Here is a 15,292-nt window from a genome sequence, read left to right as displayed (position 1 = left end):
CCTTGCTCGCCTGCTTTACTGCTGTAGGGAGGACGCGGTCCTCTGGCGTGATCGGCAGTCTGAAGCTCGTCGATCACACATAGAGGGATGGGTGCGTGCGTTCTCGGCATTGCCTACGTGATGCTCTTCTCGTCCCTCATGTAAAGTTGGTGTTTGGTGTTTATAACTATCTGGGAGTTTAGCACATAGTGATCAATATATTCAGGTGGGACACCCCCCCCCCCCCCCCCCCCCCCCCCCCCCCCCCGCGTGAAAATTCAAAAGAAAAAAAGTTCTTGTCACGAACCCAGATAGCAATTTAGAGATTACAAGTCTGGATACAAGAATTGGGGGAAGGAGGAGGAAGGGGAAAGAGGTAGCCACCGCCGCCGATTCGTTGATCCATTGGATAGATTCTTCGTTGCTTCCTCTCCCAGCACTTGTAACCCGTAGCAGTCGGTAATGCACAGGCAGGCCTGGCCCATGTGATATCCAAGGGCCAGCCCAGTATATGTATGGGCTAGGAAGGTCCCTGACAAGAACAGTGTGCTCTGGTTCATAGAAGATGTCCATGAAAGAGTTAGAAAGACCTGGAACAATTTGGCTAATACAGATAGTAAGACGGTAACTGTGGTAGTAGAGGGATAGGTGTAGCCAGCCACATATATGTCTATAAGATTGACAGGTGCAAATGGGCTCAATCTGAAAGTCGTGTAAAGAGATCATCAAAAGAAATTAAGCAAACAGTCATGAGAATAAGAAAGACAGCCACCAAAATCCATAACCTGATTTTTTGTATGCAGCGCTCAGAGACGATGAACTATTGGACCATTCTAACCAAGTTACTTAAGCAAGCTTTGCAACCGAAATGAAGCTGCTGTACTGAAACTTTGAACATCTGCACTTCGTCCACAACCGGTTCTCCTGCAACAAATAAGAATTCCATTTATTTAATAGAATGTGATACAAAATAGAAGAGGTAAAAAGACCTATGTTGCAAAAAGAGGAAGATTACCACCGTAAGAATCCCAACTAATTAAAATCATAATAGGGAAGATATGTTTTGTAAAATGAGGAAGATATATATTCTGCCTTGCTGGGTCAAACAGCGCAGGGCCACTTGTAATTTCATAGTGCAACAAAATTGTCATAAAGAGATACCGCAACTGAAAATTAGTAGCCCATACAATAGCTACTTCGAAAATCTTGAACCATTCATTATCATCCCTGACTAAGCCCCGGGCTTGTCAACACGTCTTAGAAAGTCCCATAAAGGACGCCATTATAACACCTCACATCTCAAAGCAAGTGCACCTGTGACTACCATGAGTAACATCCGATGGGAAAAAAGCTCACCAGACGTACATGGGAGCCTTGGTTGAGTGGTTGGGTATGCGGTTGTGTAGCCTAACGATCCGAGTTCAATTTCTAGAATTGACAGGTGATGCACAGGGGTTTTCCTTCATTTATTGACGATCAAGTTTGGTGTGTGGTGAAACCACTCATCAAAAAATATCTTCTTACTCATTTATCTTCATACTCATTTAAAAATTTCTGAGGACCATGTTTATCTTGTTACTCATACTAAAATGGTCGTATGCATCTCTAGTTGGTGCAGAGGGCGGGGAAGTAAAATTCTCCCCCATTTAAGGCATACAGTGCTGCCTCCTCCCGACTCGCCCTCGTGTGGTGGACGGCGGCGGCACAACCGGGTCAGGGCCCAGGCGCGGGCTTGGTCTCCGGGTCATGGTCGGCGCGATGGCGGGTGCAGCACGTCGGCAGCTGGGCGGATCTGCAGATTCCATCCTTGTTTGGTCCTTGACGGCGCGGACAACTTCGGGGGGAAACCCTAGATCTCCTTGGGATCGAGCAATGGTGGTGCTTTTGCATCGTAGTCCCTCTTCAGGGCATCGTTTTGTAATTTGCTCCCGTTGAAGGGACCAGCGACGCCGACGGCGCACGCCCGGTGGCGCAAGTGCCGATGAAAATCGTGCAGACTACGGTCATGGCGGATGATGGCGGCGTCTTTGATGTCATTTCCTTGTCGAGGCATCGTCGTTGCAGTTTGCGTCATCAGGCTCAGGATGCTCCGAGGGAAACCCTAGATCTGGGTCTCCCGGATCGGATGATGATGGCGTTCTCTGTATCGCTTTCTCTCCTGGGGGCATCGTTTTGAAGCAAGTGATGGATGGAGGTGGCAAGAGGAGGAGCGGTGTTACATTTACCGCAAGGCCGACAACGGATCACGGCGGCATGGCGCTGCGGAGTTTCGGCGATGGCGCGCGTGGATGGACACACGCAGGATGGTGGCGTTGTCTGGCATCATGGTGGCGTCGACGGCAGGCCTGGCAAGGTTGATGCAGCAGTACAACACTGAAGATGGATTGGTGGCAGTTGGCTGCGGCGGCCTCATACCCGGCAGGTGTCCTGGTTGGGACCTCGGGTCTTAGATGTTAGGTTTGGTTGTGAGGTTTGTTTGGTATTAGACCCAGTCAGCATCCCTTCATCAACTGGATAGGAGTAGCGACAGATGTTGTTAGACGATGGTTTTAATCTTACTGTTAGTATGACTTTATAAAGTTTTGTGTGAATAATTAATAAAATGGTTGCATGCATCGCTTTTTCTAAAAAAAGACGTACATGGTAGATACAACCAATTCGACCGCCTAATTTTTATTTCCTCCGCCTTCTAGTCCATACTCTGTCCGAACTATGTCAGGTCCACTCCGGAGGGAAATTCATCAAATATCTTAAACACCTGGCATCCTCAAATTCTTGTAATTAGTGTTCTTATAGCGAGTATGTTCAGAGGACCGTAGAGAAAAAACAGGTTCGTATTAATTAACTTGTTAATTTGCTCTCTGCAGCCACTCACAAATTATACACAAACATAATCGACAAAATCCGGAGCTGACCCTCAAGTAAGCTAGCTAGGTTCTGGGCTTAGTGCTGAAGTGCATAGTACTGTGCTACATCACATTACAGGGAGACGATGATATGAGCAGGAGGAAATTGAGTATCCTGAACTGTAACAGAACAGCCCCATGACCGCAAACCGTCGATACATCAAGATCTTTATTTTACCATCTCTAAATAAATCTCTGAACACACAAAAGATCAAGGGACTGACTGAAGGCACAGTTAGCTTCAACCAAGCTCTGTTATACTACATGAAGAAGAATAAAGCATGTGAGACTGGGTATCTCCATTGCCACTCTGCTCCACATTGGTCAGCTCAAACAGACTCCAGCCAGTACTAAATGGCAGGGAGCAGCGAAGGTTTAAGCCACATCCTATCTGATCCACCCAACGATTTACTAAGTTTAAGACTGGACTTACTTTTTTCCAGTAAAATAGCTTCCTTGCTATGCATTATTGATCCAGTAATCAATACCATAATCATCACTCATCATTATAGGTTTCACTCTTGTTTGTAAACTCTGCAGAAATATTAACCACATAAATCTTGTAAGCACTTATCTACGAAAAATTGGTTCTGCATGTAAGTACACTAATTCTTGCAAAACATAAATCTGCTTGGACTGAAATCCTGGAACAGCATAACTGTTATTTGGGCTCTAAAACTTTCACCACATAAAACAACTACTGTGAGAAGGAACACGGGCACCACAAGTTAAGCAAATTTTCCAGCCTCGACATGATCTCTATTGTATTGTCTCAGCCCATGATCTCTAGTGTATTTGCCAACACCATGTCCAGCCACAGCCCACAGTGCATGGCAAAAATCAGACAACACAGATAACAACCTAGTGCTCAGTTACCATCTCTGACCGTCTTATCGCCCCTCACGTCGCCCTCGCGGGCGACCCGGGGGGAAAACCCTAGCCGCCGCCCCTCGAGTCTCCTCCTCCTCTCCCCCTCCTCGCCGCCGTCCATAGCGCCGTCGGGCGAAGCCTGGCCGGCTGGGCGGCAGCGGAGCTTCTCCCCATCCTCTCCGTCTTGGCTGGCGCGGGACAGCGGGATCCAGAGGAACGCCGGGCGAACGTGGGGTCCGGCGGCGCGGCGGGCGTGTAACGCCCCGAGACCGTTGCGCCAGGTGTCTTCCAGTTATTCGCCGTTGTTGCCTTGTCATTTGTTTGCGTGTCATGCATTTCATATCATGTCATCATGTGCATCTCATTTGCATACGTGTTCGTCTCATGCATCCGAACATTTTTCCCGTTGTCCGTTTCTCAATCCGACACTTCTACGTCCTCCAGTGCCTCCTTTTGTTCTTTTTCCGGTGCTGGTGTTAAACTTTCTCGAAATGGACCGAGATTTTCCAAGCGGCCTTGGTACACCATCGATAGACCGCCTGTCAAGTTTCGTGCCATTTGGAGTTCGTTTGATACTCCAACGGTTAACCGGGGAACCGCAAAGGCCTCGTGTGTGTTGCAGCCCAACACCCCTCCAAAGTGGCCCAATAACCCAGCCAAACCCTCTCCATCCTCTCGGCCGTTCGATCACGATCGCGTGGGCAAAAACCGCACCTCATTTGGACTCTCCTAACTCCCTCTACCTATATATATGTCCTCTCCCCCGAAATTTTCACGGATGAAACCCTAGCCCCGCTCCTCTCGCGCCACCGGACAAAAATCGCCGCCGACGGACATGTCCGCCGGCCACCTCACTCCGACCAATGAGGGGACGCCACGTCATCGCGCCGGCGCCCTCGCCCACTTACATCGCGCCACGTCAGCTCGCCCGCGCCTCCTCTCTCCACCGCACCCGCCGCGGCACGCCGAGGCCCGGGTCGGGCCCTCCCGGCCCATCTCGTCGCCGCCGCGCTCCGCAGGCGCCCTGCCCCGAGCGCCGCCCGGCTCCCTCCTCCGCCGCCTCCTCGCGCCATCACGCCGCTCGCTGCCGGTGATCTCCACCTCGCCGGCCTTCGTCGTTGCCTGCGTTGTGCGCCGCCCGCCGTCTTCACTGCCGCGCCACGCCGCCGCTTCAACTGCCGACCCGCGCCGCCACACTTGCTCGCCGCCGCCACCCTTTGCACGCACGTCACCGCCCGGGGCCCCTTCTCCCCGCCTCCTCGTCAGCTCGCCGGAGCGCCCACCTCGCCTCGCCGGAGGCCGCACCCTCGCCGTATTTGGGGAAGGTGGATGAGATCCACCAACCCCGAGAACCAAAAAGGCACCCTCGCCCCTCCCGGATCTTCTCGTCCCGGGTCCTCCTCGTCCCGGTTCCCGCGAGGTCTAAATTTCTGCCAAGTCCCAAATCCGTGCAATTTTATGCACCTGTTCAACATGCCATAACTTTGTGTGTGCTGCTCCGTTTTATGCGTGTAGTATATCAAAATGTTCATCTGGATGTGCTCTTCATTTTGTTCCATTGCATCATGCTTGTTTGAGTCCATCTTGATGCCCAAATCATGGGTGCAAGAGTGCTATAAAATGTTAGGTGCTGATTCTTGGCAGATTATGAGCTTTTGTCATTTTTGCCATGATTAGTGTGTGCTGCATATGGGCATTAGCTCTACATGTGTTTTGGGCTATGCCATTCCATCTTTACAGGGCTGTATGTCATGTATTTTTGTGATCAATGTGGTGACTACCACAAGCATGCAAAGTAGCTCTCGTGATATTGCTGATTTCAGATATTTAGAATTTCACTAAGTCTTTGTCTGCTGTTATTTTTATGCCATGTATTCATGTTGCTATAGTGAGATCCATGCTTCTTTTGAGTATGTTCAGTAAGGATGTTTTGGACATATGGATGTGCTCTATCCATCCGTGTCCCTATTTGCATTTATGGAGTGCCCTAGGATGACTCAATCTTGCTCTACTTTTGATATAAAATGTTTCTGGCAGATTGTTTACATGTTAATCAATTTTGCCAAGGTCGTTGTAGTTGATCCATGCATGCTATGAGTTTGTGCTTGCTTTGGTTAGCTTCATGAACATGTCTTCTTGCTGGTAGTATGTTTAGCTTGTCATGCAATGCCTTGTGATGAGTGATTCGAGCTCGCAAACATGCCTTCATAATTCTGGTTATGCCATGCCAAGTTTTTCTGCTAAGTCTGAATCTGCTAACGAAACTTACTATGTTTACCTGGGTGCCATCATATCTTCTAATCCTTTTTGGCTTATGGTCAGTAAGGGACTTTTGTTATGTGCTTTGAGTAGATTCATGCTATGCTTTTGTTTTCTATAATCTTTTCCTGTAGCATGTTGTTAGCTTGCTCTGAACTTTGCTTCCTGATGTTAATTCCTGGCATGTTGTTATTTTCACTAAGTCTGTGATGCTGATATCTTTTGCAATATTGCCATGCTTGTTCGAACCTGCTATCTTGTGATTTAGCCGTAGCTCAGTGTTCATCTTTTGTCAAGCATCTTGAGTAGATCACTGCCATGTACTTAGTTGCCATGTTGGAGTGCAGTGGCTTAGTTTCTCGTTGCATTTTAGATAGCATTGTGCTCTTAATCGCAGATTTGTGCCATTATTGTTTTGCTTGCCATTTGCAAACCGTGTCTCCGATTCCGGCGATCTTTATATCGTTTTCGACTGGAACCATCTCATCTTTCCAGCGGCACTCTTGGTTTGCCAAGTTGAGGCCTGATTCAATCTTTCCCTTCCGAAGCATGCATATGCATTGCATATCACATCTCGCATATCATGTCTTGTTTTGCATCATGTTGCTTGCGCATTGCACCATGTTTGATTATTGGTCTTTTGCTTCTGTGCTTGTCTTGGGTAGATCCAGGAGACGAGTTCCTGATCGTGGAACCTGTTGAGTATGCTTACGAGGATCACGCTTTCATCAACTCAGAGAACTTTGTAGGCAAGATGACCATACCCTCGAAATCACTTCTATCTTTGCTTACTAGATGCTCGCTCTATTGCTATGCCGCGATACCTACCACATGCTTTATCATGCCTCCCATATTGCAATGTTCAGCTTCTAACCCACCTTGTCCTAGCAAACCGTTGTTTGGCTATGTTACCGCTTTGCTCAGCCCCTCTTATAGCGTTGCTAGTTGCATGTGAAGATGAAGTTTGTTCCTTGTTGGAACATGTTTATTGTTGGGGTATCACAATATCTCTTATTTAATTAATGCACCTATATACTTGGTAAAGGGTGGAAGGCTCGGCCTTATGCCTGGTGTTTTGTTCCACTCTTGCCGCCCTAGTTTCCGTCATACCAGTGTTATATTCCTTAATTTTGCGTTCCTTACGCGGTTGGGTGATAATGGGAACCCCTTCACAGTTCTCCTTGAATAAAACTCCTCCAGCAAGGCCCAACCTTGGTTTTACCATTTTCCTCACCACCACCTACTTTTTCCTTGGGAGTCGCGCTCCCGAGGGTCATCTTTATTTTAACCCCCCCCCTTGGCCAGTGCTCCTCTGAGTGTTGGACCAAACTAGAGCCCCTTGCAGCGCCACCTCGGGGAAACTTGAGGGTTGGTTTTAGTTGTACGGATTGCTCATCTGGTGTGCCCTGAGAACGAGATATGTGCAGCTCCTATCAGGATTTGTCGGCACATTCGGGCGGCTTTGCTGGACTTGTTTTACCATTGCCGAAATGTCTTGTAACCGGGATTCTGAGTCTGATCGGGTCGTCCTGGGAGAAGGAATATCCTTCATTGACCGTGAGAGCTTGTAATGGGCTAAGTTGGGACACCCCTGCAGGGTTTTGAGCTTTCGAAAGCCGTGCCCGCGGTTATGGGCATATGGGAATTTGTTAATGTCCGGTTATAGAGAACTTGACACTTGACTTAATTAAAATGCATCAACCGCGTGTGTAGCCGTGATGGTCTCTTTTCGGCGGAGTCCGGGAAGTGAACACGGTTTTGGAGTTATGCTTGTGCGTAAGTAGCTTCAGGATCACTTCTTGATCATTCTTAGTTCTAGATCATACTTTGCTTCTCTTCTCGCTCTCTTTTGCGTATGCTGGTGCTTGCTGCAGCTCCACCTCACTACCCTTTTCCTATCCATAAGCTTAAATAGTCTTGATCTCGCGGGTGTGAGATTTCTGAGTCCCCGTGGCTCACAGATACTTCCAAAACAGATGCAGGTGCCGATGATGCCAGTGCAGGCGACGCAACCCATCTCAAGTGGGAGCTCGATGAAGATCTTGTTCCTTGTTTTGTTTCTTTTACGGTCGATCAGTAGTGGAGCCCAGTTGGGACGATCGGGGATCTAGCATTTGGGGTTGTCTTTATTTATTTTGGTTCCGTAGTCGGACCTTGATTGTATTCGCGATATTGTATGATATTTATGTATTGTTTGAAGTGGCGATTGTAAGCCAACTCTTTATCCCTTTCTTATTCAGTACATGGGATGTGTAAAGATTACCCCTCTTGCGACTTGCCTACTATGTGGTTATGCCTCTAAGTCGTGCTCCGACACGTGGGAGATATAGCCGCATCATGGGTGTTACAGGGCGGGTCTCCCATCGGCGTCGTGCGCGGCGCGACGGTGGCGACCTGCGTGTCGTGAGGTGGTGGCTGCATTGGCCTGACCGGTGGTCGCGGGTGCCGTCGGATCCTTCTGGATCCTTTCTTCGGACTCCGTCGGCCGCCGCGGGGTGGTGATGATCATCGCTGGCCATGTCGGATCGTTGGATTCAGCATCTGGAGATCTACAAGGAGTTCTTCTCGATCCTCCTTTCTGGTGGGTTGAGCCCCATGTCTCTTTCATCTTCGCGGGTTTCGGATCGTGGCTTGCCGGATCCGGAGTACACGGAGGTTTGGTGGCATAGGATGAGGACTGGAGGTAACTTTGGTCGGCGTGTTTGGCCCGGCATCGGCGACGTCGCTTGACGCCGTTACCCTTCCTGGAGGAGAAGCCGAGGTCCCCCCTATCCACCCCAGAACCCCTCCCGGACGAAAGTCCAAAATTCAGTCTAGATTGGGCGATGGCGGTGTCCTGCACGTCGTATCCTCCATGGAGGCGCCGTCTTGGGAGGAACTGCTGTTCGGGGGAGAGATGTTGTGGATGGTAGGCTCCGAGTAGCTCCAGCAGTGGCGATGGTGTGGAGGTTGCCAGGTGGTGCAGCGTTGTATCTACTGCGTCATTGACGACGAGTGGTGGCGGCATGGTGCAGCTGCATATCGATGACGGATGCGGGTGGATGGACAAGCGCAGGGTGGTCGAGCTGTCTGGCGCCATGGTGGCGTCGACGGCAGGCCTGGCAAGGTCTGTGCGTTAGTACCTGCTCTGGAGATGGATCGGTGGAAGAAGGCGGCGGCAGCCTCGGTGAGTGCGCCGGACTGGCGTGTGACCCAGTCCCGGTATGTGGCTAGGATGGGGCATCCGGCATTAGATGTTAACATTTGGTGCGATGTCTGTTTGGTATTAGGCTCGAACATTCGACACCACTGCATCAAAGGGGGAGGAGTAGCAATAGATGTTGCCTAGATGGTGGCTTCAGGTTTATTGATGTACTATTTTGTAAGGTCATTTGTGCTTAATAATTAATAAAGTGATTATATGCATTGTCCAGATGCAGAGGCCGGGGGTGCATCTTCCTTTTCTAAAAAACCCACCTCTGAATAAATCTCTGAACACACAAAAGCTTGAGGGCACTCAGTTAGCTACAACCAATCTCAAGAATAAAGGGAAGGGGGAACAGCAGGGCTGTTTTTGAGTGTGGTCGAGGCATCACATACCTCTGGTGTAGCCACCGTCGGCGATATTGGATGGCTCGACAAACGTTCTTCTACCTCCGGCGAACTTGGTGCTTCTTCCTTCAGCGAACTCAAAGGCGACATGATGCTTCTCTGGACCCAGAATTCTGGGAATTGATGGATTTTCTGATGGAGATTCCGGCCAGAAACACTTCCTTCTTATAGCAGCGAATTCCAATCCGGGTCGGGACTCAATTGATTTATCTGTTGGAGAAGGACACGGGAGCAGGATGTCCGTCAGAGATTGAAATCAAACGCGTGAGCAGGATGTCCGTCAGAGATTCAGAAGCCTACTACGGTGCAGGCCGGAGACGACTGGCAGTGGTGGACAGCTCACAGTGGCGCGTGCTCGCGTCCGGCGCTGGTGCACAACGTACTCACCCTGCCTCCTCCGGGCATGGTCTCCCTCCACCACCAGCGCGAGTGCTGAAGCCGAAGCCACTCCATCGTCGCCTCTGCTTACCTGATGCAAACACCTCGGCATCCATGGTCGACTTCTCCCATCGTCCTATCCTCCGACCGCCCCTTGAATATCCGACGCCCGTGCCTCCTTGCCTGCCTTCTCGCCGTCCTCTGCTCCGGCCGCCACTTCGCTAGCCGACGCCGATGCCTCATTGCCTTTGGCCGCCTCTGCCTCCTCATGTTGGCCGACAACCAACGCCACCACTCCACCTCGACGCGCGGCAGAAGCCGTCTCCGCCGCACATGCCTCGGCGAGCGTCGTCCATCCTCCCCACGCGAGGCACGATGGCCGGACAACCACCACCACCACCACTGCCCCGCCTCGCCGCGCCGTCTCCGCCGCACACGCCCCGTCGAACGTCCTCCATCCTCCCGCGCGAGGCACGGCGGCCGCCAGCTCAAGACATAATGGATAAGATGAAGGGGAGGGTAAGGACTGAATTCAAATAACTATAGGGTTTGTTTTGTAAAAGTGAAATGTTTTCTCAGAATGCCACTAAAGCAGGGACCGGGGGTTGATTTCATGTAAACCGAGGGGCTTTTTTGAAAAACTAATACTACGACGGACCACCAGAAGCAATAGCTGTTTTATTATTACTAGCACAAATGCCCGTGCGTTGCAACGGAAGAAAACAATGGTTCCTATCAATTAAGGTTGGCCAGGTTGAGGAACTATGTAGTAGAAGAATGGTCGCTACTGACAAGGAAGGATGGATCAATCGAGGAACGTGTGGCGTGAGCTCGAGACGGCGGTATGATTCCATGTAAACTAATTGACTGAACAACATTAAGTTTAGATTATTAGATCTACTGAAAAATTATGCATAATAGCTCAAATTTTCTGTGCAATAACACAATCTGCAAAAAAATGGCCACTTCTTTTATATATACACACAGAGAAAAGAGTAATGTAAACATTCTTTACCGAGAATTCACATTGGTATTTTTGGATAAACGAATGCTTAGGATGGCACATTCTATAGCCTTCGTGCCCCAAAGCAACCAAGAGGTTGGGAGTTCAATATCAAAACCAAACATATATTTTCATCTTTTTTGTCAAGAGGTAAATACACCAGGAGTCATAGAACTTGCACGTGACGGTCAGTTTGGTGCACAAACTTGTAAAATACGTGTTTCTGGTCATCAAACTTGCACAAACGTTCATATACGGTCACATTCCATGTACGCGGATGTATCCGTGGTCTATGTGGCATGCCAGCATGGCCAGGGCCCACCGTAAGCCCGCGACGCATGGTAGATCTGCAGACTTTTTCTTTATTTACGTATTATACACCTATTTTTTTAACTTATTAAGCCCCTAAAATAAAATTATTTTTTATTTACGTATAAAGCCCCTAAAATAAAATGAAAAAACAAGGGATGGTTCGGTTACAAACTAGGGACGTGCCACTACTAGGCTCAGGTTAACAACCACCAAACCAATGATCATTCATGTCTAGGTAGCACAAATAATTTTTATATCATATAAACATGGCCGAAAAATCAATTTTACAAGAAATGTAACCCCAAAAAAGAGAGCACCGTGGCTCGACTATGTGACCTCGTGATCAATGTTAACTAAGATTACCACCGGGTTTCGAAAACACAACATATCCAAATGGGATAAATATTTTTCATGTTGTTATTCCTTCTTGTTCTATGTAAGAAAAAAATTTATATTTTTGTGTTTGTGATATTTAATAAATGTTTATGTGTTACAAAAAAGGTGTGTGACATTTAAAAAAATGTTTAAACATTGTAAACCACATTTGTGTAATTAAAAATGATACGTTGCATTTTAAAAATGTTCGTGCATTCCAAAAAAACTGGTCATGACATTTTTTAAATGCCTATACAATGTATAAAACTGTTTGTGTAGCTTAAAAATGTTTTGTACCATCCGAAAATGTTAAAAACATAGTTGAAAAAAGTTTCAAAACTTGTATTTGAAAAAAATGTTAATCATATGTTTCAAAAGTATTAAGCATATATTTTTTAAAATACTCCAAACATAGATGTATACTGGAGTATTTAAAATAAATATATATATATATATATATATATATATATATATATGTATCATAACATAGATGTATACTGGAGTATTTAAAACATCAAAACATATGTGTATCATATGGAGTATATGTTTCAATACACATAAATTTCAAAACTTGTATTTGAAAAAATGTTAATCTGGACAGGTTGTGTTGATTAACATTTTTTTAAATACAAGTTTTTGAAACTTTTTAAAATGTCGCATACCTTTTTTTGTAACACATAAATATTTTTTGAATGTCACAAACACAAGAATATAAATTGTTTTCTTACATCTGGACGTGTTGTGTTGTCGGTGGTAATCTTAGTTAACCTTGACCACAAGGTCACATGATCGAGCCACGGTGCTCATTTTTTCCATGTTACATTTCTTGTAAAATTTATTTTCAGTCAATGTTTATATGATACAGAAATTAGTCGTGCTATATAGACATGAATAGTCAGTAGTCTGGTGGTTGTACACGTGAGACTACTAGGGCACGTTGCAGCTTCAAAACCCCATATCGCTTGCTTTTTAATTTTATTTTTAGGGGCTTAATACGAAAATAAAAAAAGGCAAAGGCTTCTCTGCAGATTTAGATGCTACAGCGGATGACAGTGGGCCTTGGCCACACTGGAATGCCACATAGGCCATGGATACGTTCGTGTACATGAAATGTGACCGTATATGAATGCTCGTGCAAGTTTGATGACCAGAAACACGTATTTCACAAGTTTGTGCACCAAACTGACCATCGCGTGCAAGTTCTATGACTTCGGATGTATTTACCTCTTTTGTCAAAGGTGGCAGGAGCAGGCCCATCACAGGAAGGTCTAGGCCCAGCCGGTTGGGGCGTAGCGCATGTTTTCATGTGAAACGGTACCACCTCGTCGGGTAATAAAATAATTTTAAAAATTCAAAATAATGAAATCACCTAAGCGGGACGAAACCAAGAATATCACCTTGCTTTAATAATAGGTATAGACTAGCAAAAAATGCCCGTGCGTTGCAATGGGAGAGAAAAAAAATTGCATGTATGTACTTCAAAAAGTATGGCTCATGACCTCCGTAGGTCCACACCATCTTCTCTAACACGATGCTCACCTATGTCACCTCTTAAAGCTCCTTTCCGCTTTCATTGATAGTGGTCACGGTGTCCAAGACAATGCACATGAGCAACACAAATAATGATAGAAATGAGTAGAGTGTGTTTTTCCATATAACTTCATTCAAAACAAATAATAAATAGCACATAGGTAATCATAGCGCATACCATCAAAATATACAGCCATTAATATTGTGTAACCGTTTTCTCCGGCTAACAAAATCACTTTGATATTATTTTAAAAGCTACATCCTTTTGATCGATGGATGTGTACAATTGAAAACCTTGACAATTGAAATATAAAATTAAGTTGTTAAATTTTGATCTACCGATATTTTTTTGATTTTTTTATAATCAAACTACATGGTCATGTGCAATTTTCTTTTTTGAGAAGCACCATGTGCAAATTAGTACTCTAGCAATCCAACCACGTAATTTGAATTGACCTCGTACACTTAGAATTTTTTAAGCAAACCCCATACATTTGGATTTTTTTTAGATAAACCGTACACTTGGATGTGTTACCACGGGCCAGCTACTTGGGCCTGACTAACCTCGCAGGAAGCCGAGCTAACACCTATGGCTCAGCCGCCCCACCGCTTGGGTATGGCAGCGCACACGCCTTATCCCCTGGTTCCCCACCGCTGAAATCGTATCCTCTCGTCTCGATTCTTCCTCTCCCTCTCACTTTTCTCATCTTCATTCGCGCAAGGTGCGGGCTTTGCAAGGCTGCTCTCCAAGGGGCAGGCGACAGCCACTGGTGACACCGTGTGTCACAACACACGCATTTTCAACTTGTACATTGGTAATTGTTTGAGGAGTGTGGCTTGTGTGTTTAATATGTTCCTTCGTAGCCTTCCATTGAGTTTAATATGTTCCTTCACTGCTTGTTGCTGCCTCAAGCAGCCGCCGTATATAAATTAATTAGATTGATTACAAAGGAGCGAGGTGGTACTATTTATATTTTGATAATAAACATATTTCTTCTTACAACAAAAGCACGCAACCGCACTCGTTCCTATCCCCCCTTCGCAAATCCTCCCTTTTTGCCACTCCAGTAGCCTGGCCTCCCTGCTTCCGACCGCGCCTGGAGAGGAGCTCCAGCTGTGCCACGAGCAGGCCAGCCTAGGAGCTGTCGCTGCCCCCTCTCTCCTTCTCTCTCTCTCTCGGCTTTTACCTTCTTCTTCTCTCTGTTTCTAATCTTTGTTTTCTATAGGGAAGTCACCATGGAACAACCCCGCTGCCTTGGAGCTCGCCCCGCCTCCGGCCGGCCACCCATCCGTCGGCCTCGTGCTCCTCCACCTCGATCCGTCCGCCCCACTGCTGGACCGGAGCAGCCGGGTCCGCCGCCCAGACCACCAACCAAGAGCCGCCTCTTGCCTGTCCTACGGTCGGGAGGAGGACGACCGAGAGGAGCGGCCATTGATCCGTCACCTGGGCCGCCTTGGAGCACGCCCTGCCTCCGGCCCGCCACCTCTCCGTCAGCCTCGCGCTCCTCCGACATGATCCGTCTGCCCCGCCGCTGGATCCGCCGCCCAGACCACCAACCAAGCGTCGGCCCTTGCCTTTCATACGAAACTAAGCTACAACATCCAGCTACGCTAGCCCACTTATCTGACTATGTACAACTTACACACTAGTTATATCGTTCTGAAACAAGAATAAACAAAAAAGGCAGTGATTAGTAACTGAAAATTCAAACTAGCAGCCTCATTTGTACGGGTTTTAGAACAATGTACCCTAGTTTTATCATTTTTTCTGCACGTCTCACATGGTTCACAAACCCGGGCGTCCTCTTTACTCCTTTTAAGATGTAAAATATCATGATGTTTGCACGTAAGTTATCAGGTACGAAATTCTAATGTTGCCATGCTTTTCTCACTCAAGTTTTTGGGGTATGTTTCTCAATAGCTTTTTCTCTGTTTGTATTTAAATTATCAGGTATCGGCTTCGTATATTACCATGATATTTGCAGATAACTTATCGGGGGTGTATTTTTCAACACCCCCTCCAGGTCAATGTTACCATGGTGTTTGTATGTAAGTAATTAGATCTGTGATGAGTAAATTATCACGTTAT

The 15,292-nt window shown here is 47.1% G+C and overlaps 1 protein-coding gene and 1 long non-coding RNA gene across 4 annotated transcripts; one reads left to right on the top strand and one right to left on the bottom strand.

Annotated features, from left to right (window-relative positions):
* Positions 1 to 262: 262 nt before the first annotated feature.
* LOC125510336 lies at positions 263 to 11,920 on the bottom strand. 3 transcript variants are annotated; one of them, XR_007284550.1, is made up of 4 exons: positions 9,906 to 11,920; positions 9,594 to 9,815; positions 3,319 to 3,419; positions 263 to 903 (listed from the first exon to the last, which is right to left on the bottom strand). XR_007284550.1 is itself a non-coding variant. In XM_048675491.1 (3 exons), the coding sequence occupies exons 1-3, from the start codon at positions 10,093 to 10,095 to the stop codon at positions 800 to 802; spliced, it is 516 nt and encodes a 171-aa protein (XP_048531448.1). In that variant the 5' UTR covers positions 10,096 to 11,818; the 3' UTR covers positions 263 to 799. The 3 variants fall into 3 exon arrangements, 1 of the variants encoding a protein (XP_048531448.1); XR_007284549.1 differs by having other exon boundaries at positions 263 to 3,419; positions 9,906 to 11,846; XM_048675491.1 differs by lacking the exon at positions 3,319 to 3,419 and having other exon boundaries at positions 9,906 to 11,818.
* Positions 11,921 to 13,248: 1,328 nt separating this feature from the next.
* Positions 13,249 to 15,121, top strand: LOC125510338. Its single transcript, XR_007284552.1, has 2 exons — positions 13,249 to 14,018; positions 14,430 to 15,121. It is a non-coding gene; the product is annotated as an uncharacterized LOC125510338 (long non-coding RNA).
* The last annotated feature ends 171 nt before the right edge of the window (positions 15,122 to 15,292 follow it).

This window comes from Triticum urartu, chromosome 5 (genome assembly GCF_003073215.2).
Source record: "Triticum urartu cultivar G1812 chromosome 5, Tu2.1, whole genome shotgun sequence".
In the NCBI taxonomy this organism is placed as follows: domain Eukaryota; kingdom Viridiplantae; phylum Streptophyta; class Magnoliopsida; order Poales; family Poaceae; genus Triticum; species Triticum urartu.
The sequence above is the reverse complement of the archived record's forward strand: the minus strand, read 5'-3'. Positions and strand labels throughout refer to the sequence as shown.